Source organism: Alligator sinensis, unplaced genomic scaffold (genome assembly GCF_000455745.1).
Source record: "Alligator sinensis unplaced genomic scaffold, ASM45574v1 scaffold834_1, whole genome shotgun sequence".
In the NCBI taxonomy this organism is placed as follows: Eukaryota; Metazoa; Chordata; order Crocodylia; family Alligatoridae; genus Alligator; species Alligator sinensis.
This window is the reverse complement of record NW_005843049.1, coordinates 322264-348650: the sequence shown is the minus strand read 5'-3', so window position 1 is coordinate 348650 and position 26387 is coordinate 322264. Positions and strand designations below refer to the sequence as shown.

At 40.1% G+C, this 26387-nt stretch overlaps 1 protein-coding gene across 1 annotated transcript in view; it reads right to left on the bottom strand.

The window, feature by feature from the left end:
- Positions 1-525: 525 nt before the first annotated feature.
- Positions 526-26387, bottom strand: part of SLC7A11 (solute carrier family 7 member 11) — a 91706-nt gene continuing 65844 nt past the window's right edge. The window contains exons 7-12 of the mRNA XM_006036977.2: positions 19551-19674; positions 18105-18208; positions 17531-17627; positions 15772-15921; positions 11039-11216; positions 526-5453 (exon numbers count right to left, since the gene is read on the bottom strand). Of these exons, the coding sequence (XP_006037039.1) occupies positions 5386-5453; positions 11039-11216; positions 15772-15921; positions 17531-17627; positions 18105-18208; positions 19551-19674 (721 nt within the window). The 3' untranslated portion in view covers positions 526-5385. The remainder of the gene's footprint in view (positions 5454-11038; positions 11217-15771; positions 15922-17530; positions 17628-18104; positions 18209-19550; positions 19675-26387) is intronic.

Genomic DNA, 26387 nt, shown 5'->3' with positions numbered 1-26387 from the left:
CTGAAGTACTCTCATGCCTCAGCCAGCCCTGTCAACATCTACATGTGCTTTTAAGTGCAGTAATTTACTACACCATTGAATTGTACTCGTGTCTGATGGTACAGTAAATTAGTCTACACTGGCCTAATTGCTGTGCATGTGTAGATGGTGGCGCTGTACTGCAGAGTGAATTAGCCTACTGTGCAACAGAGTACAAGTGTAGATAGGACCTCCTTGAAGATAATAATACAACTTCATGATTAAAATGGAGGCAAATTTTTGTTTCGATATGCAACCAGCCAAAATAGTTTGGTTTGTTGTTTGGGGTTTTTTTGGTTGGTTGTTTTTTGCTTGTTGTTGAAATAAAAAATGCATTAGAACTTGTTCAAAGGAGTGGGCAAATATAATTTTTTCATATTTTCTTTTTTAATTCCAAAATTCCATTTTTTTTAAATGAAACATGTTTATAACATAATGAAATCTTCAAAAATCTTAAGCTTGTCTAAGGTTGTTCAAAAAAAGAGGAACATTATAAGGAAAGGGTCATCTAATTTGTTTCCATTTTTTATATATTTTGATATTTATTTTTAATTATAGTCAGTTTTAAGTCAAAACATTCAGTAAATTGATATATAAATATTCCTGTGGGCTAATTACATATTTAAAATGCCAGATCAAGTTCAAGGTTACAATGGTGTTTAAATGGAAATACTTACAAATCCCTTTTTATAGTGACAGTAGTCATTTAATGCATGGTTTGAAAGTAATTTCTGAAGCATAGATCCCAACAACATCAGATCAGATTATATGTTTTTTGTTACTATGTACTGGTAGCAAAAACCAGTATGTGATACCTACAAATTAGAGTAAAAACAAAGAAATAGTTGTACACAAGGACATTAAAAAATCATATAAAAATATACACAGAAATATGCCATAGAATTGGTTTCCTTTTCTGGTAGTGTTATTGTGATATAAAAGTCTATTCATTAAAATATTATTTGAATGTATGAACCATGAAAATATATATGCACACATATACATATACATTTACAGTACACGTGATATGCTTTTAAAACAGCACCTATATGCAAAATATACTCCAGTCAGGATTTGGGTTGCATAATAGAAAGTAGGTGTTTGAAAAATATAGAAAATAGGTTTTAAGTTTACTTTAGAAATGCTCAAAATGTAGCAAAAATAGTTCTTGACAACATTTATAAACATTTACTGCTCTCTAATAAAGATCTAGGTGTGACTTTGGAGGTTGAATACATGTATGCTGGAACTGGTTTTGAATATGGGAAAAACATAACTGAATTTAAAATACAGACTTCCAATTTTTGATAAAAATAGCAAGATTGCCAGCAAGCCCCAAGTTTTTTCCATCCTCTATACCAGGGGTGTCACAAGTGGCACAGGCAGCCTGTCTGTCGCATGTGGCAGATCAGGGAAGGGGCAGACAGCACAACAGCAGATAAGGCAGGAAGCAGAGCAGGATATCACACAGGAAGCACAGCACAGAAAGCGAAAGTAGAACAGATTAGGCAGAGTAAGATGACCAGAGTAGTACTCAGGGAGGATGCAGGGCTAATTTGGAAAATACCTGCCAAAAGGGTTGGTCCCAAGCTCTGTACTCTCTATCCTGCACTAGAAGTCTTTATTAATTTTCAAAGTTGATAGTAATGTCTACTATGTCTGCGTAGGACAGTAAGTCGCAACCAGGATGCTGTGAGAACTTCTCAAGGGTGTAAATCTATTTTTTAAATGGATGCTGATTAATTCACAAAAGGCATAGAGGGGTGCCTCTAGTCCAACGAGGGGTGCCTTGAGTCTAAAAAGGTTGAGGACCACTGGTTTAGGAATTTACTGTATATGGACCTTAGCATCTTAGTACCTAAACACTAGTGATATACATTGGTATACTTAAACGCTAACCTGTCTGGCATAGGGATTGTCATTAAGTTACGTGTTTGTGCAAAGCATTGTACAATAGGGCTCTGACCCTGACTGGAAAGCTAGACAGCGTATTATCCCTAGGCAGTGCAGGCAGTAAGTAATCATATACAAATATCTGTATTTGACACCAAACTCTGTGTGCCCACTGGTTAGTGTGTAACAAACCATACCAGAAAGCATAACAGTTTAGGGTGTTGCAGCTATCAATCACCTCCTTTACCTCATTTATGCCTGTGTAAAGCAAGTGCAAATCTTTGAACGAAGCACTGCAGCTCTAATTTGATAGAGCTGTACTTGGACAATCAGGCCCTGAGGGAGCTGTTCTTGAAGGGAGAAATTCTCTCTCTCACACCCATTCTAGCTTCTTCAAACTGCAGCAGAATATGGGGATATAAAAGACCTAGATCCAGGCAAAGGAAAAGGCTCTAGTGCAGGACAGCAGCTTCAGGATCTTGTATACCCATTCTACCTCTTCAGCCAAGATCAGAGAGAAAGGGGTAGTTGCTTATGATGAGAAAGGCATACCAGCAGCAGGCCAGGCTCCTATAGCATTATGGAAATCCTAGAAAGCATTTCTGCACAGACTGCCATGATTTAGACTTGCTACTGAGAGCGTGCAATTTTGCGCAGTGCCAATACAAAGTGGTCTAGACTAGAAAGAGTAAAAAGGTGGATTAATGCCCCCTGGGTCCCTGTTCTTGGCCTCTGAGTTCTTTGCTGTATATCTAAGAGAAATAGAGTTTCATCTGACATATCTAGTTAGATAGAAATGCTATTCCCTTTACTTCAGTGGGAGGTCTGCCTGTACAAGAATCAGCCCTGAAAAGACTAACACATTCAGAGAGGATTAAGCAATACTTCCCAATTAGAGATGGTCAAAAAAGAGATATGAGGGTCAAAAAAGAATTTAAAAGTTTGACGGCCTGAACCTGGAAATCCTTACACACAACCGTAGTCCCATTGTCTTGCCCTAATATAATGTTTTAGGGGACTGTGACTTAAGAATCTGAAGATGGTGCTTCAGAAAAGATCAACAGCAGCATTGCAAGGCTTTCTATGCATTTTACAGGACCCAATGCCTCCGCTCTTTTGCATCAGACTTTATACTTCAGAGCCTAATAAATGTCCTTAGTTTGGATGTTTTATAAGTCAGTGAAAATCCCATTTAAATATTTCTTCCATCAACATTGTATAAATTCATTAAATTGAATCATTAATTAAAATCATAAGCCCCCCAGTACATTTTTTAAATCACATTAAGTTATTTTACAAATTATTTTCCTGCTCCTAAAATATACAATTGCACAATTAATGAATCATAGGATTTCTCTTAGGACAAAGTAACTGCTTCTGTGAAATTAATGCCAGTGAAAAGTGATTACTAAAAGAAACTTTGTAACCCTTATAAATTTTTAACTTTTTTACAGCGTTACATTACTTCATATTTCTATGGGTCTTTTGCATAGAAACACGAGAGGAAGATAATTACAAACATAGCAAACGTATGTAAACCCACAAACATAGGCAGGAGAACTCAAAGATACATGCAGGTTGTGAAGGAATTTTAAAATTATTGGGCCAAATTTTATTCTACCCAAGTGACCTTAACTTAATGAGTGTACACATATTTCATGATAGTCAAGTTCCTGAAAAAATACCTTAACATGCCTACTTTTGTAGCATGCCATCATCTTAGCCTTAAGACTAAATCACAAAAAGCAGCAATCAGGAGGATCCATCTATTATTGGCACTAACTGCTTTTTAGATTCAAGCAGGGTAGAACAGAAAAACTTTTAGATGCCTAAGCCAACACAGGTGCCTAATACATAGACTAGGATCTGACCTATGCTGTTTTTTAAATTGAATTTGTGTCAGGTTGACAGTATTCCTTATAGTGGCTTGCACAGTGGTAGCACTTCCTTCAATTTTTATTCATTTGTAACAAAGGTTTTAAAGTAGTGTGATCTTCTGAATAGGCAATAATTTTACGAGTAGTGTATTAAATATTTAAGCAATACATATTTAACATAACACAAATAAAAACTTACCCTAAGATTGGAACAATCTTAAAATACAGAACCACCCTTTTGGCACTTGAAATATTTCAGTGTCAATTACCAAAGTATTATTAATAGGAGAGGACAAAAGTATGTCACAACTCAGCCATAGCTTAATTCAAACCATTAACTGAAGGTAAAACTTTTTCAACATCAAAACAAGCTGTGCTGTTTGTTCTCTTCCCCACATTTTTGTTTATTCCTTCAAATTCCAGTTTCAATGGAGATGGAAACTAGGAAAAAAGTTTTGTAGAAACACCTGATTTTAGGCCTTGGATATTCCAAAAAACATTGAAATATATTTTAATAAACTTCCCATATTTTATCTTTGTATCTAAATCAGAAACTTGAACCTTCTGTAGTCTGCCTTTCACCTACAAATATTACATTTGGTCTAAAACTACAGTCCATACTGTACCTATCAATTGCTTCTGCTAACCAACTGTCATAGGAAACGTTAATGGGAGTTTTGCCTGAGTGATAATGATAATTGCACATCTAACAGTTTGAAAGCATTTACCTAAGCTTGAGATATTTCCTGTACAAAAAAAAAAGCAATTCTGATAGAACCAGTCATGACTTCAGGACTACTGGGAAATTATAACTTCAAGGAATTACTATCCCAGACAAACTTCAGTGCCCCTCTTACAGAAAACCAACATTAAGCCTCAGAAGCTATTCTAAATTTCTGTATTTTTACAAGCTCTAGAAACGGAACTATCTTCTCCTTAATCCAAATGAGTCCTACCAAGCCACCTCACAAACGTAGGTGAAACCACCATGGCTCTGGTTGTGCTGCTACTACTCATGAGATGAAGAGAGGGCAGGTATGGGTACAAAATGGAGTGAGAAAAAGAATAATCTTGACTAAAGCCTTTAGCTACATAGTTCTATCTGACCGTTTTCATTAATAAATGTTAGGTTCATCACGAACAGGGTGTACAATGTATTCATCCTAATATATCTGACATAAATAAACTTTTCCAAAATGTCTGTTCACAATGCAGTAAAAACCCCAATTTAAAGTACTAAGGGTTTACTTAAATAGAATATTTAAAAGGAGAAGCATTAATGAGATTTTTTCATCCTTTCTTCTCATTTCCCATCTCTAAGAGGGAATACAAGTGTACAACAGCCAAAAGAAACTTGTGCTTTCTGTTCTTATTATAGCAAAAAACAAACCTACTTTTTACATACAAACTAACTTCACAAAGGCCTAGGAATATTTGAAAAGTCCAGGCCTAGAAACTTTCATTTTCAGGCTACTTTAACTGTGGTTTCATCCTGTCATTCACTGAACTTTAGGAAGCGTGGAGACATGCCCCACACTCCCACCTGAAGTTGAAATGGGGCAATAGACAAACACATGTTTCTTCAAGAGATAAAAGATCATGATTTCTGGCCATCTTCTGCTGGGACAACTTCCAGGATGATCTGCAATGTCAAAGTTATCCTGTCTGCAAAGATAAAAGAAAAAAAAAATTAGAAATGCGGGGAAGTAATCAGAAAGATCGTCTCAGTAGAACCACACAATTATGTGTGTTGATGGAAGCATTTAGATGTACCTGTCATAGCATCATATAACGTCTAATTAAAAGCATTCCACCCTTGTTATCTTTTCTAACCTCATTTTGCTGAACTCTGATCCAAAATGACTATGTTTCCAATTTTAAGTGTAGAAGTACTCTGAATATTGAAAAGGGGCACCCATATTTTTAACTTAAACAATACTTTGGAAAAGTGATTCTCTGCCCAGCTGCTCAGTTCAAACAACCAGTTTTAATGTTGAAAAGGGCCAAAGGAGTTCAAACATATTGAATGTCACCCATATTTTATGCTAAAATGCACTTATCAAGGAAAAAGAAACAAGAAAAAGGCAAAAAAAAAGGAAAAGGAAAGGACTTGTAATACTTCCTCACTAATTTACTGATGTGACACCAAGAAGGAATAGCACATTCTGTTTTATAACTTGTGCTGTTAGATGAGAGCTATTAATGCACAAGATATTTCCTTTGGCCATTTTTGTGGCTCTCTTAATTACATTACTATACCACAAATAGGAGCAAATTATTAAAATAATTAATTGCAAAGAAACATTGACTTGTTCAAGCTCCACCTTAAATGTCAGGCACCCTTGAAAAAAAGGGGGGGGGGATCTGGACAGACAAAACAACTGAATCAAACTAAACGTGGAGGAGGAAGATTTACTGCTTCTGAATAGACGATGCTGATCCATAACAATTGTTCTATATGTCTGCTCTATCCTGCATAGGTGGAAACAAAATTGGGGCAGTTTACCCCTGAATAAAACAGCTGCTAAATTACTGCAGTTCAGCTCCCGCGTACTGAAGAATACAAAAAAACCCACAAAATATCTGCACAGATAAGTCTGATATGCAGAAAATCCCCTTCACTGCCACTTCATACTAATATAACTGTTTTGTATGTCCATGGCACAAGGCTGTGGATAATCAAATAATCAATCACCCTCAATTTCTCTCCATACTGCACTTCCCATCTGTGTGTATATGCATGTGGTTATGTATATTATGGTTAGAGTAGGAAGATTTTCCACAAGAAATGCTTTGATCTGCAGCCTGGATTAAAGAAGTAAGCTGTAAGCATTAAATACTCAGAGTATTTAATTCTTAAGAGTGGCTGGAAATATTGGGTCTTGTGTATACAACCCCCCCTACAGCCCTCTGGCAATAAAATTGATTGTTGCATCCATTTTAAAACCCTTTTTTCACTTCCAGTACAGGGCTCAGTTCAAATAAGCTGTCCACAACTGAGCATATGGACAGCCTATACAGGAGCTCTGATCTGATATTTATAACCACAGAATAAAGGCTGGGAAGAGAAAGGAAACCTTATAGCAGAAGCAGCGATTTCCTGGACATGTATGTGACAGAACATGTGTGTGACAGCATAAATCTCCTATGAAGCCCAACTTCATTAAGATAATGAGGAGAGATGAAGTGAACACATATTACTGCTACATCCTGAATGAGCAAATGGCACCCTCTGATGTCTAGAAATGGCTGTTAAAGTAACAGCTGTTATATGAATAGCATATCTATATCCTGATTCCTGAGAAAATTCCAACAATAGAAATCTTTCTGGGAGAGAGAGCATACAGGTATTCAACCTGCAGCTCCTCACTCTCTCCTGCTCTGTGCACCCTCACCAGACCAGGGGAGTGAAGCAGAAGGGGAAAACGCCTAAGCCTTCCCTGGACCAGGGTCACTCCGGTCTGAGGACCAGGTGGGGAGCAGCTTCCTTGGCTCTCAGTCTCAGAGTGTTGCAGAGGCAGCAGCAGAGCAAAGCCCTAAGCCCAGTTTGAGGAAGAAGCTGCTGCTCCCCTCCCAGGGTAGGGAAGAAGCAAGACAAAGCCCTTCACCCACTCCCCAGACTGGGGACTCTGGTCTGGAGAGCAGGTAGGAGGCTTTGCCCCACTGCTCCAGCCCCATCCTGGACCAGACTGGAAAGGAATGTATTAAGTATTCACTCTTGCAAAATATTCTCTCTTGCAAAGAAGATTTTCCAGTTGGACACCTAGATTTTTCTCCTGGAAAGGGCATATTTCCCCAGAAGAAACTAAGTGAATGCTTGTACACTCATAGTGTATACTACTCACGACACACTCAGTAGGACATCAACTAAATGTATTTTTCTAGGTAAATAGAATACAGGAACTTTCTACTGGAATGACTTCCTGGGTCATCTCCTGCAGTCACCTGCTACTGCAGACACCCACTTCAGTGGGTGCTTTGTCCTTTAGTTCAAGGATTCGTCTCCCACCCTCATGTTTACTCTCTGTTGGATATAAAGGTAGTATATTCTCTCTCAGCCTTTGTGTTGCTAAACTAAACAAATCTTTTACTTTATTTAGATTATTTTCAAGGTCTCCTTTGCCCTTATCATCCTAATAACTTTACACCTTTTCCAGTTCAAGTTATATTTCTTGAACATGGCATAAATACCTAACTCACCTGAAACACATATACTATTTTCTATGGCTGCATCAGGTTGGCAGCTTCTTGCCACTGTCATCAACTTCTACATCGTGGTCTTTCTCATCCTCTGTTGTTTCTAACTAATAAGCTATCAGCTTATAACAGAACTCCACCTTGTCATTCCCCTTGTGCATAACCTTGCACATTGTACAAATGAATTTTATCCCATTTCTATTACTCCAGTCCTCACAGTCATATAATTCTTCCTCTTCATTCTGATGTTCCTCTATATTAAGAATGCCTCCAAACACTGTGTTAGCAACACATTTAATTAGCACCCATTTTGTGAGCCAAGGTCATTAAGGAAAACATTACAGTTCACTAGTAACCTCCCTCCAAACTAATACTTCCCCTGCGACACAATCCAGTACCATCTCTTCTTTAGCCAGTCTCTACCTTACAACTGTCATACTAATCACCATCTGTACCATGTGTCACCATATCATGTTTTACAGGACTCCAGATACATTAGATCCTATTTTCCCCACATCTAGCAAATCACTTACCTTGTCAAAAAAGGGTTATTGGATTAGTCTGGCATGATCTGTCTTTGGTAACCCCATGTTGCATTTTCTCATCTTTTCCGTCTACCTCCATAACTTTATTCTTTTCATCATTTTTTTTTCTGATGCCCTTGCATGTTACTGAAGTCAGGCTACTTGTCTGAATCACTTTCCCTGTCTCTTGCCCCACCCTTAGATCTCAGAATAACTTCCTAAATTAACTTATATCGTGCATGTGAAAAAATGCTCTTTTTTCTTAGAGCGCAGCACTATCAACTCCTACATAGTAGGTATGTCTACACAAGAGACTGACTGTCAGGTAACTGCGCATTTATTTAGTACTTGCTAATACAACTACTAAATAAATGTGCAGTAACCATTGTGCAGTAGCATCTCGTGTAGATGCACCCAATATCATTTTTTTACTCCAAGGATATTGCTTACTATTTATTCTGAAAAAAAAAAAAGCTATTTAATGAGTGGGCTCCCACCTCCCCTTTACCCCAAAGCTGTCAGCACTGGTAATTTACAACTACAGTTGTTATTATGGGAATGATAAAGTCAACATGAACAAGCTGTTTCACCCACTGAGTGGTGTCTGTCACTCTTCCAGCTGAAACAGCACTGTGTCTGTAGGTGTCAGACCAGCATCTGGCTTGCTTTGTGACATGAGAATCCTGTGTTATCCAAAGTACTAGAAGATTCATCTACACTAACACAGCTGACAGAAAAAGCTTCAGATATGTCCAGTCTACCTTAAAGAGAATATTTTTTCTTTTGCCCGCATAATGTAGTTCAATACTGGCATCCTGTGGCCACAAAGATTCAAGTAACTGTGTTCCAAAACTCAGTGCACACAATTCTGCTGGTTAAATAAGGAAAAGCTTTCTAGTTCCTAAATATCAAGCCTAAGACATGATAAGCTAATACAGACATCAGCTATTAAAAGCAGTGCTGATTGATTGCTGTTTGGCACAGTGTCCTGTTATATAAAACTGGCTCTATCTCAACAAGTGCTTTTTTAGAACAGGTCCGTGACACAAGCAATGACAATAGAGAAAGAAAGGAAGGATTATGGCATAGGATCCAATAAATAACTTCTTATTTTAAGGACTACATTATGATATCAGTCTATTGCCTAGCATCTTAACCTGCAAAAAACCCAGGTGACTTCATAGAGAATGCCTCAGATTTAGGGGAATACTCAGCCTCAGTTATCAGGAAGAAATCTGGCCCTATCACAAGTAGGCTGTATGCATACAGCCTTTGCAGAGATGGGGAGATTCTTTGCTTTTCATCTGGTAAAGTTTAGTGGAAAACAAAATTGTTGTTGAAATCTAATTTTCATGGATTTTTTTTTTTTTAAATAGTAGTTTTATAATTCGGGTGGGGGAAGCAAGTCGCCCCTCCCCCCCACCCCCCATTTGATTAACCGTCACCAACCATTTCTCAAATCTCTCCAGAAATCTTGCTTATATTTCAGCTTGCACTTCCAAAAACTTACTTTCTTTTGTGGTTGCTTCTCACAAGGCACAATTTTTAACAGCAGAAGGAGAAAGGGATTTTTACCAAACTGGTCTAATTTTTTTTTCTTTGTAATCAAAAGTACTTCAGATATCTTCTCAGAGGCATGGCAGCATATAGTTCCAGGCTCTGGGCCATGGCAGTTGCTACAGTGCCAATCGCAGTGACACAATTAGCCATCAGTGTGGTCGCAGCTTTTTTTGTACTCCCTCCCTCCCCCCAACACACACACACAAAGTATCTGGGGCCGCTGCCCAGGTTCCTTCCTTAAGTTATGTTACTGTATCAGTTCCTCAATAGGTGAAAAACTCCCAAATACTTTTGAAACATCCAAAAATTGTATTTAAATTCTTTTCCTTGGTTTGTTTCAAACAAACATATCAAAGCTAAATTACTGCAGGAGAATATGCTGAAAGCTATTACAATAAAAATATGTATCAATTGTCAGAATAATACATTAGGACCAATACGTCTAATCTTATAGCTTTGTTTTCAATAGTTCTTCATAATCATATACCTGAATATTGTTTTAATAAAGGACTTGAGATCTTGGCATGCTCTAACCTTTGTTTGCATAGAGAACACAGAAGCAGACCTATGTTCATGACAATGATATTTTAGTTTTCAAAAATCTGTTGTTCTGTCAAGGAAATGCTTCATTTATTAACGTAGGCAAATGGCTAGGGGAGGAAGGTCAATGACCTGAGTAAAATGGAGTCAAATGGGGAAGGAGGAAAGGGAATTCAATTATTTGAAATGCCTTTTGTTTCAGAAAAATGCCTGACAGGCTAATTGTTTTAAAGAATGGCCTTGCTGTAAACATGGCCCTTTAATTAGTTGGTATTTATTTTAACTGGTGAAATTGTGTTTACAGCATTTGACTGCAGAAGAAGGCTGCATTGCTGTCACTAACAAAACCGACTGTTGTGGAATCCATTAAATTCGGATTCTGGGCAACAGAAAGCTTGCCAAAAGAGTCCCACATCACCATGGGCTTACCTACAATCTTTCTGAACCATTTTGGCTTCTTATCCCATACGATAAAGAGGTAGTAAGCTGGAACTCCAGTCAGGGTTATCACAAAACCAATCCCTGTATTGAGAGGATCAGAGCCAAGTGATAGTGCAGCCATGAAGAGACAGGTGAAGGAAAACAGTGCTGGAATAAATAGCGGCACCTGAAACACAGATCAAAAAGATACATATTTCTTTGTACAAATTACCTATATATATTGGTCATATATAGAAAGTCAGTGTATAGCAGTGTAAAACACTGTAAAACTTGGCTATCGGATGCCAGTGGTAGTTAATGTACCATGAAATGTAAATCAAATCAAATGGTTCTGCAGAAATACAGGTGTTTAAAACATGCATTTGAAGTGACAATAACTAAAGAAAGCAAATTAAACAAAGTGTTATACAGTAAGTACCATAGATGTCTCTTAATTACATACTAAAACACTATAGTACTTTCAAGCCTTAAAAAATAGAAGGGTCGTAAATATGTTACATCCTCAAAAGTCCCTTCTCCAGGCCTCCATTATAGAAGTGGAATCACTAACTATGGTAAAGATTTCCTCTTTGATAATTACCAATTAGAATCAAGAAAAAGCAGAAAGGAGCTCAAAGTCACCAACTATCTTTTAAAACTATTAAGATTACATTGATTTTCTTCCAGAGGTAAAAATCAAAATCTAACAGGAGGAGGGCAAATTAAACACCATTTGACTGTGGATAAAAAAATTTGAGAGCATTATGCAACTGATAGCAACTGGAAAGTACTGTTTCTGACAACATGACTGATAACATTATCAGTGTCATTTTGAAAGTGGAAAAAATAGCAATATCATATTAATTCTCTCAACTTGCAAGCACTGTAATCACAACCTTTACACCTCTTTGAAGGAAGTGCCTCCTCATACTGCTTAGTGAGATGGCTGGTGTAATGGAGAATTCGCTAGAGATTTCTCCCTTGCTTTAATGCCTAAAAGCATTACCGTTTCTATACTGTGAATTGTGAATGTGTTTTAAAAATGAAATCAAAGAAAAATAGACCAAGCAGTTGACATTCTCTGTATGTATGTCTAAAAGAATGCAATAAAGGTACATGCACGCATGCATACACACGCATGCACACACACACACACAGCTTTATCTGTAAAGCAAATTTTGAATTTTTATTTCAATAGGGAGGGAGTCTGCCACTTTTACTCACATTACAAACAATCTTGCTGCACAAATAATCCCAATAGCTCTATTCCCATAGTAAGGTACTACTTGCATACTGAATATCGCTTACAGAAGGACACATGGTGAAATCCAAGTCAGTGACTACTCTGCAACATGGGGCAGATTTTCAGCATTATGTTCTAGGTACAATTTAGTGTTTACTGATTACTGCACCTATAATTCTGAGCACAAATACCTGCAGTTAAAAGTCTGTCTACCTTTTTGTACCCAGAATTCGTGATGGGCAAAAATTAAGGATCTATATCTAGATCAAGAAAAGAAGAAAAAGCAAAACCAAATGCCCATCCCTTACGTCAGCAGTTCCTTAACTAAAGAAACTGATACCCTAAAAGCACCCAATTACCCCAAGCTAACAAATGACAAATGGTATTGATGTGCCTCAGCTTCTTGGTGATAACTGTATCTGTGGCTATAATTGGTGCATGGTGGGTGTGTCTACACGTGATTTTACATATACCTAAACTTAACGCACCTTAGCCTAAGGTGCATTAAAGCAAGTTAGGCACACATCTACAGGTGGATGACTTAAGACACCTTAACATGGTGTGCTGAGCAGCCCTGGTCAGCACCCTGCACAGCCCCCAGAAGCCTGCAGCAGCCCAGTAGCCAGGCAGTGCAGCCCAGCACCGGTTGATGGGGTGGGAACCTCCAGTCCCCCCAGACATGGTCAGCCTGGCCCTGGCCCTGGCTCTAACCACCTCTGCATACTCCTGTCTGCCCAGCATTGGACAACAGTGAGTGATAGCCAAGCCCACGTAGCTCCATACTGCCACCAGGCATCACCAAGAAGAAGAAATGGTGGCTGCTGTTCTGCAGGGGAAGGGAGCAGTGCAGCATGGCCAGGGCCTTTTCTAGTGGCTCCCCTGTGCCTCACCCTTGGGCAGATCTGCTGACCAGGCAATGCAGCCCTGCCAGGGTGGGCCATCTAACTGCCCACCCAGGATTCAAGTGCCCTTAGAAACCCCTGCTGGGGCTCCCACCCGGGACAGCAGATGGGCTGGGACTGAGTCTACCCCAAGCGCCCAGCACAGCTTTCCCTGCTGCACCCACCTCTGTCCTGGGCAAGTGCCTGGCCTCCATGCCAGGCACTGCAAGTGAAAGGTGGCATGAGCTCCTGAGGGCTCTGCAGAGCTCAGTCCAGGCAGGCTGGGTTCAATGATGGTGGGGGTTCAGCTCTCTCCTTGGCACACCTGATCTAAGGCTGAGCCCCGACCCATGTTGCACCCAGCCTGCCTGGGCTGAGCTGTGCAGAGCCCCCAGGAGCTCACACTATCTCTCCCACCCACAGTGTCTGGCATAGAGGCCAGGCACTTGGCTGGGATGAAGGTGGGTGGAGCAGGGAAAGCCATGCCGGGTGGTAGGGGCAGACATAGTGTTAGACCACCTGCTGTCCCAGGCAGGAGCCCCAGCATGGACTTCTAAGGGCACCTGAATCCTGGGTGGGTAGCAAGGTGTCCCACTTCTGCAGGGCTACATTGCCCAGCCAGCAAACATGCCCCAAGAGAGAAGCACAGGGGAGCCACTAGCAAAAGTCCTGCCCACACTGCACTGCCCCCTTCCCCTACAGAACAGCACCCACCACATCTTCTTCTTGGTGATGCCCAGTGGCAGCACGGGGCCCCATGCACTCAGCTTCAGCCCACTCAGTCACATAGCTTTAAGGTGCCTTACACCATCTAAATGTGGGTTAAGGCACCTTAACTAATCGAACCTAAATTTGTTACTTGCTTTATGCAGGTATTAAATTTAGGCATGATTTGCCTAAAGTTGCCATTTTTAAGGCGCATTAAGGGCGCACGCATTTAGACCCGTGTCTTTAATGCACCTTAAAAATGGCTAATGCACCTTAAATTACCATGTGTAGATGTGCCTGGTGACAGCTAAATCAAAGCAACTTAGTCCTGTTTCTTTCAGGCATAAACTACTGCAGTTCAGCTCCTATTGTGGGGTAACTTTAGGGACAGAAACAGTTACCACAAGGCAGTTTAAAAACAGTTAAACCCTATTCCCTGTTAAATCACAGAAAAGTCCAACCCTCTGCTCAAGACAGGATCATTCCAATCCAAACTATCCCATATAAATCCTGCTCTAACCAGTTCCTAAATTTATACTCAATCCTTTGCACACCTATAAGGCACATTGCCCAAAGACACCAAGAGCACCCTAAACTGCCACAAGTAAAGCAGGAGAACAAGGGCTGCCAGTGTCCAGTGTCCTGACAATGCAAGGGTTGTTACAATCAATTCAAGAGATCCAAAGCAGAGGTCCATCCCCTTCCCACAGAGGAAGGCAAATACCCCCATAGTCATTGGCGACACACAGGGGGTGTATGCGGGTGCATATGCACCCCCTGAGCATGGCAGTGCACCCCCTCTGAAAAGGTGCCATCGACACTGCCAGCGGTGCCTACAGGCAGTCACCACTTGCCACCCTCCCCTTGCTGCCGACACCACTGGAGGCGTCTGCAGGCGGTCTGCGATTGCTACTAGCTGATGCTGTCAGTGACATCTGCGGGTGATCACCGACCACCAGTTGGTGCTTACAACCCCCCACCCCTGCCACCAACAGCCCCACCTGTGGGAGCGCCCCGCTTGCTGCTGCCATGTTCCCACTGCCGACAGCACCAATGCCACCTGTGGGAGCTTGCCATGCTCCCCCAGCCTCCGGGGGCAGGCGGTGTTCATGCCCATAGTCCCTATCCATCTGACCATGGGGTAAAATTCCTTCTTGATCCCAATGTAGTGATCAGTCTAACCCTAAGTGGAGGGGCAAGACCCTCTAACCAGGAATCTCCAAATTGTGGTCCCAGCAGCAGCAGGAGCAATGGCACATCCCCAGCCATGGCTGCAGCTGACACCTAATGCTTTTTTCAGACACATGAATGGTTACCTTGATCATGTGAAATTATTAGAAAAAGTGCAGAGACTGCTGCCTTAGATGTTTGACTACTAATGTTTGTGGCTGCCTCAAATTCTGGTTCCAGAAATGTGAGTGCAATTATTTACACAAAAGCAAAACACACATTGAGGACCAGCTGAAACCCTGGCCAATGCATACCACCCTGAGACTGACTGTGTAGTATTAGGAAGTATTTTCATACAGCCTGCTGGAGCACTAGTGCTTCACTTCCTCCACCCAGTGCATATGTGAAATGATCAAACGTCTTCACTTTCACACAGCTGCCTAACTATAATCTATAAATCCTCCTCTTCTAACCTCATCAACAGTGAGTAGGAAAGACTTCTTTCCTCTGGAGAGAAACATGATTAGATTAGCATTTTTGCTCTTCATCAGAGTTCTTAAAGACAGGCACGATGGGAATCTTAATCTTAGTGTTAAAGAATACATTTGCTATTAACTCATCTTTCCGCCAAGAGGTTCATATTTTATTCCAAAATATGTACTCCTTTGCCATCAGGCTGTGGACAGAGGTAGGTACAGGTTAGAGAATCTTGTGTAAAACAGTAATATTGTGGAGGTTACCTTGAAAGGACGAGGCATATCAGGACGTTTATATCTGAGATAAATCAGCCCAGCAACTGCCAGTCCAATAAAAAGCCACCTGGCAAAACTGAGGAAATTCAGGAGATCCTCAAGTTCACTAGTGAAGAGCATTATCATTGTGAGAGGATGCTGCAAAAGAAATTCAAAGAGCAGGAGAATTTTAATCGACCAACCTATATTAACTGCATCATCATCTTCTATTTATATGCTCTTTAGACCAAAAGCACTCACAAAATATACACATTCTGCATACTTGCAAAATGCATCTTCTTCTGGCTAGAGAGTAGAAGCTAACTATCACACAAGAGGCTGTACAGCAGAAAGAGCAGAGGAAATTTTGGTCATCATCAAGAAAAATAGCTTCCCTTTAAAGAAGTGCACCAAGATCTTTAATGTCTGCATAAATCAGAAAGGAACTTATTGCATGCCTAAACTTGTACTTGGAGTTAATCAATTGTTCTGAATTCTAAATATGATTTTTCATTACCCCAAGGATTTTGGTAAGAAATAAACATTTGTACCCTGGATCAAAAGTGTATATAAGGGTAAGCAAGGGACATTCCAAACAAATTAAATATCACAAGTTATTTGGCAACTAGTCAGCTCAAGGTAAACACGTCTAATAAAGTTGAGCCTTCAGTTTTTGAGGCCTAATTTAAAAGATTCAACTTATGTTTTTCTGGAATGAAGGAACCTTGGCAGTTCTGCTGGCAGGAATCACATTGTGCTTGTACTTGTACCCCACTGTGGGGTTTGTCAAGAGAACTATGCTGAGGAAGTGATGTGATCTTTTGCAAATAGACCAGGGCTATGGAGCTTCTGATCCCATGGCTATGGTGTCCAAGCCTCTACTGGAGATGTGGCATGTGCCATCAAAAGGTTTTCTTTTGCCTTTGGAATTACTTAACTTTCATTGTGTGGGGAGTCAGTGTAATAGAAGCATTCTTCTATTGGCATAGTTGTACCCACAACAGGGGTTGTGCAAGCATAGCTTCATTGGCTGAAGGGTCTAATCTTTTCATATCCATGGTCCATCAAGATATGATGACAAATCTTTGAGGTATAAGCCAAAACTAACACTTTTCTATAAAAATAAGTGTTCAGTGTATACACAGAGCCAACTTGTAGCTGTGACACTGCATTGGTAACAGACCCATCACCATACTGCCCAGTTCATTTCCCCTTTTTATTGCCCCTTCACAGTTACTTCTCTGATAGCTGTTTTTTAAACACATGCTCTCTGACTTTTTAATCACATATGCACTGCACTGCTGAGGGCTCCCACTCCATTATCTTTGCATATAATTGTTTGCGTTTTTCAGTGCAAGGTGGCTATAATGAGTCTTTAGTGTGGTCTCAGACAGTAGTGTTTAGGTGCACTTTCAATTAAGTGCATATGAATTTTATTTCTCTATACCCTTTTCTATGAGAATTTGTTCTCTGAAAGGGGACCAGCTAATAATTTCCTTTCCAAATCCTTAGAAATAAGGCATAATGAGACATGATTTAGACACCAGGCACAGAGAGTTAAGTGCTACCAGCAAGATGCAGAGGAGGAGGCAGTAGAATAGATCACTTCAGAGTCTCGTTCCTGTGTTTACTCCCCTCTGCTCCTAACCAAACCCCGAAATATGAATAAATAAGCAAGACTCAAACAGAGCCCAAGTTCTGCTTGATTCCTCCAGCACAAGCCTATAATATGCAATCTTGGGCAGGAACATTTGTTTGCATGATTTACCAAAACAATGACAGCTGGCAGAGGAGTGTGCTTGCGGACATGAATCATGGAGAGAATTTCTGGAAGGTGACCCTCACGGGATGCAACGTAGAACATCCTGATGGGAAATAAATGTGGAGAGACTTTAAATACCCTTATTACAAAGACAAGCCACAGCAGAGATGTAGAACACAGCAGTACCCCTAATTCTGATTTGAAAGTATCTTTGGAGAAGTCACACTCAGAAATCAAAAGCAAAAAGTTTCTGCACTGTGTGTATACCACATGATCAGTCTTTAACACATAGTTAATTTTGTACTATTTTTTTACTATTTATCCCATCACATGAGATAAAGAAATAATTAATTTGATACTATCCTCAAGTGGGATTGCTTCTTAAAACAATTCAATAATTTATCAACATATTAAAGCCCATGTGGGCAAAATGGTAAAGCTCCCCAGACAATAAAGACTCTAGCAGCCAATGTTTTACAATATTTAAAGGAACAAATCCTGCTCTCATCTATTCTTGCTTTGGAGTCCTGTCCTAACCCTTCCATCCATATTCTCTTTAATCATGTTCATATCTGCTCACCTGGAGACAGCAAATATGCCACCATTCATAGATCCAAAGCAGGAAAGAGCGACAAAAATTGGGACAGCTAAAGAAAATCTTCCCATTAATTGTTCAGCAAAAGTCTGGTAAAGAGAGAAAGACATGAATTCACTGTTGTTACCCAAAAACAACAGAGACAAAAATATTATTTTTTAAGCATTAATCATATCCCGTTGTGCAACATTCACTGACATACTGTGCTGTACATTTGTCATCGTTTCTAATAAAAATTGGAGTCTGTCACTCTCATAGACTAGAAAGCAACTTACTTGTGTCTATTTGCCAATTAAGCCAAGGCAGATTGCCTGAATAGTTAAGTCATCTTACAACCTACAGATGTGAGTTGGAGGCTTGCTCTCCACACATAATGAAGACTGTCCCAGTCAACCCAGCTGTAAATGAGTGCCTACTCTTTCAGACTAAAGAGGAAAAGATGGCTTGACACGCTAGCCATAATAGGTGCCTATAGAGATGCGGAGAAGCTGCTTTGAAGCACTACTGCATTGGAGCAGACTTGATTAATCTAATTAACGCACTCCAGAAGCCTCCATATCACATGCATTCAGAGTCCCTGTGCTTCAAAATGGCAGCAGGGGTAGTTTAACTAAAGCTCATCAAGCAAGCTTTAGATAAAGTGCCCCTGCTGCCACTTTGAAGTGCAGGGTGCTGAATACATGAGTCTCTAGTGGGCACTTTAATTAAAGCACCCAACCCCACACCCAGAGCACATGTACAGAAGCCCATCATTCCTAAATGTGTTGTTCACAGCTAGGAATGATTAATAACAAGGGCTAGTTGATTTGGTTAAATAATTAAAATCAACATGGCATAAAAGTGATAACGCTGGCCTATATATTGTTTAAATATGTATTGCTTAAAACCTGTTATCGAGAGTTTTTTTGCATTCTATAAAGAAGACTTAGACTGAATGGATCAAAAACTAAAATAATCTACATTCTTAATATGTACGAGGCAAGGATTTTGTGGGTGGTGTCTTTTATTGGACCAACTGCAGGGTTGGGAGAAATTTTACCAGCTTTTGAATGCAGTACACTGTACCATGATGTGCATGTGAATATATTTACTCGATCAGAATACAGAAGCCATTAGAAGAAAAATTATCATCACCACCATTTAACTATTTGCCGGACATTGAGCACATGCTTAAGTCCCACTGGCTTTTTTTTAAGTTACCTGAGCTAATGTTTTTTCTAAGATCCCCCAAAACCTATTAATCAATAAACAATCTATTTTAATTAAAAAAAAATTAAGCTTTGTGAAACCAGAGCCTTAAAGAGAAGCTGAACAAAAAAACCTGATTGTATATTTCCTGCTCTTTTTATCCTTATTTTCAGAAGAAATCAAATACAACTAAATCTGTTATAGCCAGCTCTATAAATCTGTATTTTATCCTCCAACACTTACCACTGCCACTGCATTTGAACTCAGCAGTTCCTCAGGACTGATTGTTGTAAAATAAGCGATATTTGTTAATACATAGCCAACTGTGACAGTAACCATTGAAATGCCTATTGCGAGGGGTATATTTCTGAAATACACAAAATAGTTTGTTATTTGTAATATGCTAGCCATTCCTGGAAAATGAAGGAAATAAGAACACCAGGGAAAGCCTTTTGATCCCTGCCATTCATACTTCAAAAATTATGCTCAGCATGCATACATGTGATGATCTAGAAGTATTGCAATTAGAAGCTCTAAGTTAAAACAACAACAGCAGCAGCAACAACAACAAAACCCATCAGTTTCAAGCATCCAAACTGAGCAACCTGGAAAAAGTAAATACTTTTTAATTCTGTTTATCTTTCACAATGATGTCCTAGACTTTATGAAGATACATGCCAACAGAATTTGCCTCAGAGAGAGCAAAAGAAGCATGAAAACCTTGCTATCTTTTCAGTATTAGCGGAAAAAGAACAACATTAATAATAGTACATGCCTAGCTCTTACATGGCACCTTCCATTGTTAGATCTCAAGGTGCTTTAAAAAGGAATTTTTTCACCATTATCACTGTTTTAAAATAGCAACAATGAGGAACCAATAGGCAAGGAGACTTGCCCAAGAGCTGGTAGAACTAAGACAAGAAATCAGGTGACCTGAATCCCAGTGCAGTGATCTGTCCACCAGATCACATTGCCACCCTTGTAATGATGTCCTCTAGGTCAGTCCATTGAGGGATTCACAGGTAATTCTGAAGAAGCAGCATGATAGATCCAGTATTAGCATTCCCTTGGAGAAGGGAGCTCTTGACCAATGCATCATGGTTATTTTCCCCAAGCATAACTACCAGGATCTGTGCCCTGAATAACAGGGGTTGTAGCAGGGGCCAGGCCAACAGCAGGGTTTGGGCCACCCATAGCAGCAGCAGTGGCTGCTGTTCTTGTACCCCAAGTGAATGCCCAGGGCCGGTGTCCAGATCACTATTATACTACTGTCTACCCCCAGCTGACAAAGTCAAAAGTGGTTTTCAAGGGCAAAAAAAGGATGTTACAAGTAGGTACTCTTCTGTGAGACACAGAAGACATGTCAACTCTGGGGCATATGAGGAAAGATGGGGAGTTCTGGACACTCCAACAGAAAATGCTACCACAACCATGGAAGGAAAATGTCAGCCATCTCAAACAGCATGAACACCCATGGGATTCAACACAATGATCTGTTACTTGCTGTAATTTTTAAGAGTTATAGTGCCATTCCTGGATGAGAATGTAATAAGGATTTTCTTGAGAGCCAGTTCTCATTTTTCACACAGATCCTCACTAATAGAATGCCTTTACAGCATTTTTAAGTGGAAATGAGGCTACAAAATAAGATGGAGAAAATGAGATTGGTGTGTTACTGCACCACTTCTTGCCTGCATTAGAAATCAGGGTGATTAGTGCTCCATAGATAAATATTTAAGATGGTCATGCAACACCACATCATGATGAACATGATGCTATTGCATAAGCCTAGTGCTGTTTCAGGCCCACCATCTCATGTAACAGGAGGAAGGACCCCATTTGGTTATGTCATTCATTCAATGTGGGAGGCAAAAACAAAGATGAGAGCATGCAGTATATGCACGTACTATAGTGTTATAATATCATACACTGTTACTACAACTGTGCAAATATTTTTATGATGATGATGATGATGAACCATATGGGGAGGAGATGGCATCAGATTGAGATTAGCTTGGTTTTTTTGGTGTTGCTCTAACCTAAATGAAAAATGTCACTGTGCTTGACATAAAAGGTACTAACAGACCTAAAACTGAATATTTTACTTTGTTCTCTTGTAAGAACTGCAATGGCAATGAAGAGTTAAATTTACAAAGCTACAAAAAGAGGGTCAGTGTCTTCTCCAGGCCCCAACCCATGGCCAATAACTTATTCTGAACCTTTTCCTCAATATGTTCCTGTTGAAGCCATTCCACTTTTTTATAAAATACCTAGCATTCTTTGAAATAGAGAGTGAAAATTATGTGCTGGCCTTGCGATCGGGATGCTCACTGGAAGATATGATAGTGGAGCCTGGCCCTGCTCAAATGAATGTTTATTTATACAACATGGAATGCTATTAACATTGGAGAGGTTGAGATCCCCCTTCCCCCTGCCCCTGAATGGTTAGGGTGCTCTCCTAGACCTTGGGACATCTGAGTTTGAATCTCCTAGGACACAGTAGGAAACTGAAATTGATTGTCCAATGTTATGGGCAAGTTCCATAACTAATAAGTTATTCAGTAAAAGGGAATGCTTCCAGGAGTTCTGTGAACATGACCTTGGAAAATTATTCCCAGATGAATACAACTTGGATTTCTAAATAGTTTCGGGTGACTGAAATCACATTTTAGCATATTTACTATCCATTAAAATATTCTACCTAACTCGTAACACCATACATGTGCCCCTTATATCCTAGGTATAATCCCTGTTCTACTCTCTTGATTTCAGGCAACCTAAACTTTTAACTCCCTGAGCTAAGATTGTCTCTTCTGCATCTCTTGTACTTATCAACCTTTATAGTATCTAGCACCATAGGGTGCCTCATTTTAATATAATTTCCTTTAAAATAAAATTGCATTTCAAAACCAAAGAGGAAAAAGGCACTTTCAAACCTGAGCATACTTAACACACTGAGTCTTGGCTCGTTATGCTGAGCAGTACTAACCCCTGTTGATAGCAAAAAAACATAACTAGTCAGCAAGTGCTATTCATTATACAGCCTGAAGCCTGGGACTTATCACGTTCCCAAAAGCCTTGAGCCAAATAAGAGGTTTTGTGACCTCTCAGTCCTGAGTGCTTTTCTGTAAAAGCAGCACTCCACCAATACCTTCTTTTCTCTCCCAACATGATCAGGGGGCTTGCAATACATTAACATGTAACACCAGTAAGTGTGAGATAGAGCTTACAAAAGGTGAGTTTAGACAAAAGCAAAGGGGCAGTTCCATGATTTTAGGGATGAATAATCTTGCTTCTTGTTGACACTTCAGTTTAGAGTTATACTTTGTCACCAAATCCACTCACAGTACACCAAGGCCAATATGAAAGTTTTGTTAAATTACTATAAAAGTGCTCTAAAAAGGTCTGTTCTGTTACTTAAATTGAAATGATCCTTCTCCACTTGTAATAAGATTCCTTTATTTGCCTTACCTAATCCTTTCACTTTTACACAATCTACAAACTCTAATGCAAAAAGAAGAGACTGCAGTTGTAATACAATATCACAAGTGAGCAGTCCTTGTGAAGTAAGTTAATTAACTGCTAATATAATGGATCTGAACCCATGTTAGGAGGCTAACATTTAAGCACTACATGTTGCAGGACTGATGATGTACCATTTATCTATAAGGTCACATGAGGGATATGATATCTATAAGGCACTGAAAAGGTTAGGATACTTTGTGTAATGCTAGGGTCTTTCTTCTGGCTTGAAAAGAATGTTTTTTCATATGCAGAAAGCTGCCCAAAATATTAAGAAGAACTTGCAAAATGTTTAATTTCATAAAACTGTAACATGTGTTGTCCCCCCCTCCCTCTCCCCCCGCTTTTTTTTGTCTTTCTCCTTTATCCCCTCAGAGACAGTTTTCAAAGTACAACATATAATTACTTCAGGTATTTACAGAAAGGTATTTACACTCATTATAGGAGCACCTTATCAATGTCTTTTTTCATATGTTCTTCTCTATTTCAGAGGTGTTCGAAGTTTATCTATTACTAGACCAACTGAATAGTTGGAAAAATTCTTCTTTACTTCCTATAAACTTCCTAAGGCCCAAAGCACACTGATTAGATCCAGACCATGATGGGACAAGAAATGTAAAACTGCCAATACATCTCCACCACTCCCACAATAACTATGCCCTACAACAGAACCATCACCATTCCTGGATCTTAAACCTGCACCTTCAGAAATGGAATATATCTCACCCAGTGTGCTGAATGCCTTGATGGAAACTATGTAGGAGAAACCAAACAACAACTACATACTAGAGTGAATGCACACCAAAAATCTATCAAAGACAAAAATACCCAGTTTTCTGTGAGTGCACATTTCTCACAAGACAACCACTCTCTCTCCAATCTCTCAGTTCTGATCCTCAAAGGGAATTTACAAAACACCTTTCGTATATGAGCCTACGAGCTTCACTTCATAAATCTGAAGTGGATTTTTTAGATATAAAAAATCATGGACATATAGACAATCATTGGATTTATGGCACATTATAACCTGCCTGCCATCCAATAACTCCAGGTAACTTCTCTACATTTTACCAGCTCTATTTTATCACCAGTCAACGTTCCTTCTTTTGTTTCCCCACCACCACCTACCTGTCTCTCACCCATTAACACCTATCCCCCTCTGATCTTCTCTGCCATGCATTTGCATTTTCAGACCTGCATTTTGCATATTGGCTTACACTTCTATTCGACCCTAGAGAGTAGACAAACACCAGCATCCTCTCCCTATGCCTGAAGAAGGGTGCTTGTGCCTGAAAGCTTGTAAGGAACATTTTTTCCAACTATTCAGTTGGTCTAATAAAAGATATCACATTTACCTAAATAACCTTTTCTTCTCTATTTTAGGTATTCTTGTCCCTCAGAAAGGACAAGCAACACCCACATTTAATTCTCTACCAAACTGCCACCTCTAAGATTTAACTTATTTTGCTTCTGCTCCCCATAAATTAAATAAGCTCAATGTAGAATAGCCTTGAGTATTAGAAATAGTTGACCTATCAACTTACTGTTACAATAAAAACCATACTTTGTTGCAAGGACTGCAGTGATCCACAGGCGGTTTCTAGGTAGACTTGATTGGAATTTAAAGTTTTTCATGAGAAAACGCCAGTTCACTGAAGCTGAAACATTTCCCCCAAACATATCAATTCTGACGCAACTTTCACCAGGCAAGATTGTTCAGGTTCATGCTTAAAAGCCAACCAGTTCAGAATTCCCAGTCAAAAGCAAACATCAGTATAGTTCGTAGCATAGTGGTCAGATGCTCACCTGGGATAAGAGACTAAAATTCAAGTCCATGGCCTGAATCAAGCAAAACAGAAACATGAAATTGGGTGTCCCATGTTGCCTGTGAGTGCCCTACCATGAGGTAGCTATTAGCTCTTCTGGGATGGGCCTCTCTCACATTTCTTGGGAAAAAGACACTTTTGAAATTCTTGATTCTATCCCAGACTTAAATCTTTAAAACTTTCACAGGACTTTGCTGTACCCAGCATCCTACATGGCCAATCTGAGATGTGTATCACATGTGTAACAGGAAAATAAAAGCTCCTGTTACTAGACAGGGAAAAGCACAGCAGGCTAGCTGGGCTGTGGAGATAAGCAGGCAGCTGGAACAACACTAAGCTGCAACCTGGAGGAGCAATCTGTCCATTAAACCTAAAGAGGAACATCTGTGCCAAGGCTAGAGAGTCACCTGACCTAAAGGGCAGCATTAAAAGTCAGTGCCTGGAGAAAGGCAGGGGGAAGGGCTGGTGGTTTAAAAGGGACAGAACTCTCAGTAGGGCAAGTGGCCTGAGAGACCCTGGCATGCACCAAACACATTGAAGACAGAGAAGCGAGAGCCTGTGGAGTGGTGGCTGACCAAATATTTGGTTTACTCCAAATGCAGTGGGAGGCTTTTGGTTTTTGTTTTTTTAAAGTGGTTGCTTGCCTTTTCATTCTAGTTTACAGTATGTATGTGGCTGTAAGGGGTGAAGAGGAGACCACAGGCATGCCCAAGGGGCAAGTGTGCTTTTGAGCCCTGCCAGGCATCAGTGTACAAGACACAAGCAGCTGGGAGTTGTGAGGGCCAAAGCCTAAGCCCAGAAAGGCAACAGAGGCAGCCTGAGGCCAGGAGGGCCAAGGCCAGAGCCCAATGAGGGCAACCTGGGCCAGAACCCCAGAGCTCAGAAAGGGGGAGATAAGGGGGGGGCAAAGTTTCAAAAAAGACTTTCAGGTCTGAGGGACCAAATATTGCATTTGCACTGAAGTGGTAACCTATAACACCTGTGAGGCATAGTGTATGGCTATGGGGGTGGCAGAGGCCACAAACACAGCCCCTAAGGCACCAGGTTTCCCAGGACACTAATAGAGCCAGAAGGGCCATGTCAGATTGCCTGAAGGCAGATTATACGCACTCTGGAACCCTTGGAGACACCTCCCAACCCATTTTGGGAATAACATCTAGGCATGGCAGAAAAGCAAGAGGGAAGGGTATCCTAAGGGATCAGAGGGAGAAGGATCATGTGTCCTCCAGTGGGGCATCACAGTGCCACTGGCATCCATTTTGGCCAGTCCAAAGACCCATCCTGCATATGACACCTGCCCCAGAGTGCTAGGGGTCTGGTGCATGATGCAGTTGTGTCATGATGTTACAGCTGTGATCCCTAGAGGTACCCAAGATAGTGCCCCACTGTTATAAATGGGAGGAAGCTTTAATATCAACCAAGAAACTTAGCTAGTTTAGACAACATTTAAATATGAGAGTGTTTATTCAAATAGAACCTCTATCCATTTTTTAAGATTTACCCATCACCATTATACAGAACCAGATCCTGCCTTCCCGCCCTCCAGATGAGGCAGTTCCAGTACAGGAATGAAAGCACCAGAAGAGGAGACATACCCTTCCTATGCTACATAGTTATAGTGTAGCAGCCCAGGAATATTAAGAGTTAAGAATATAGTTACACTCCTGTGAATGCGTGGATTCAAAAACCTATCTGACTACAGATGCTTTTAGGATTTGCTTTTAGTCTAGCG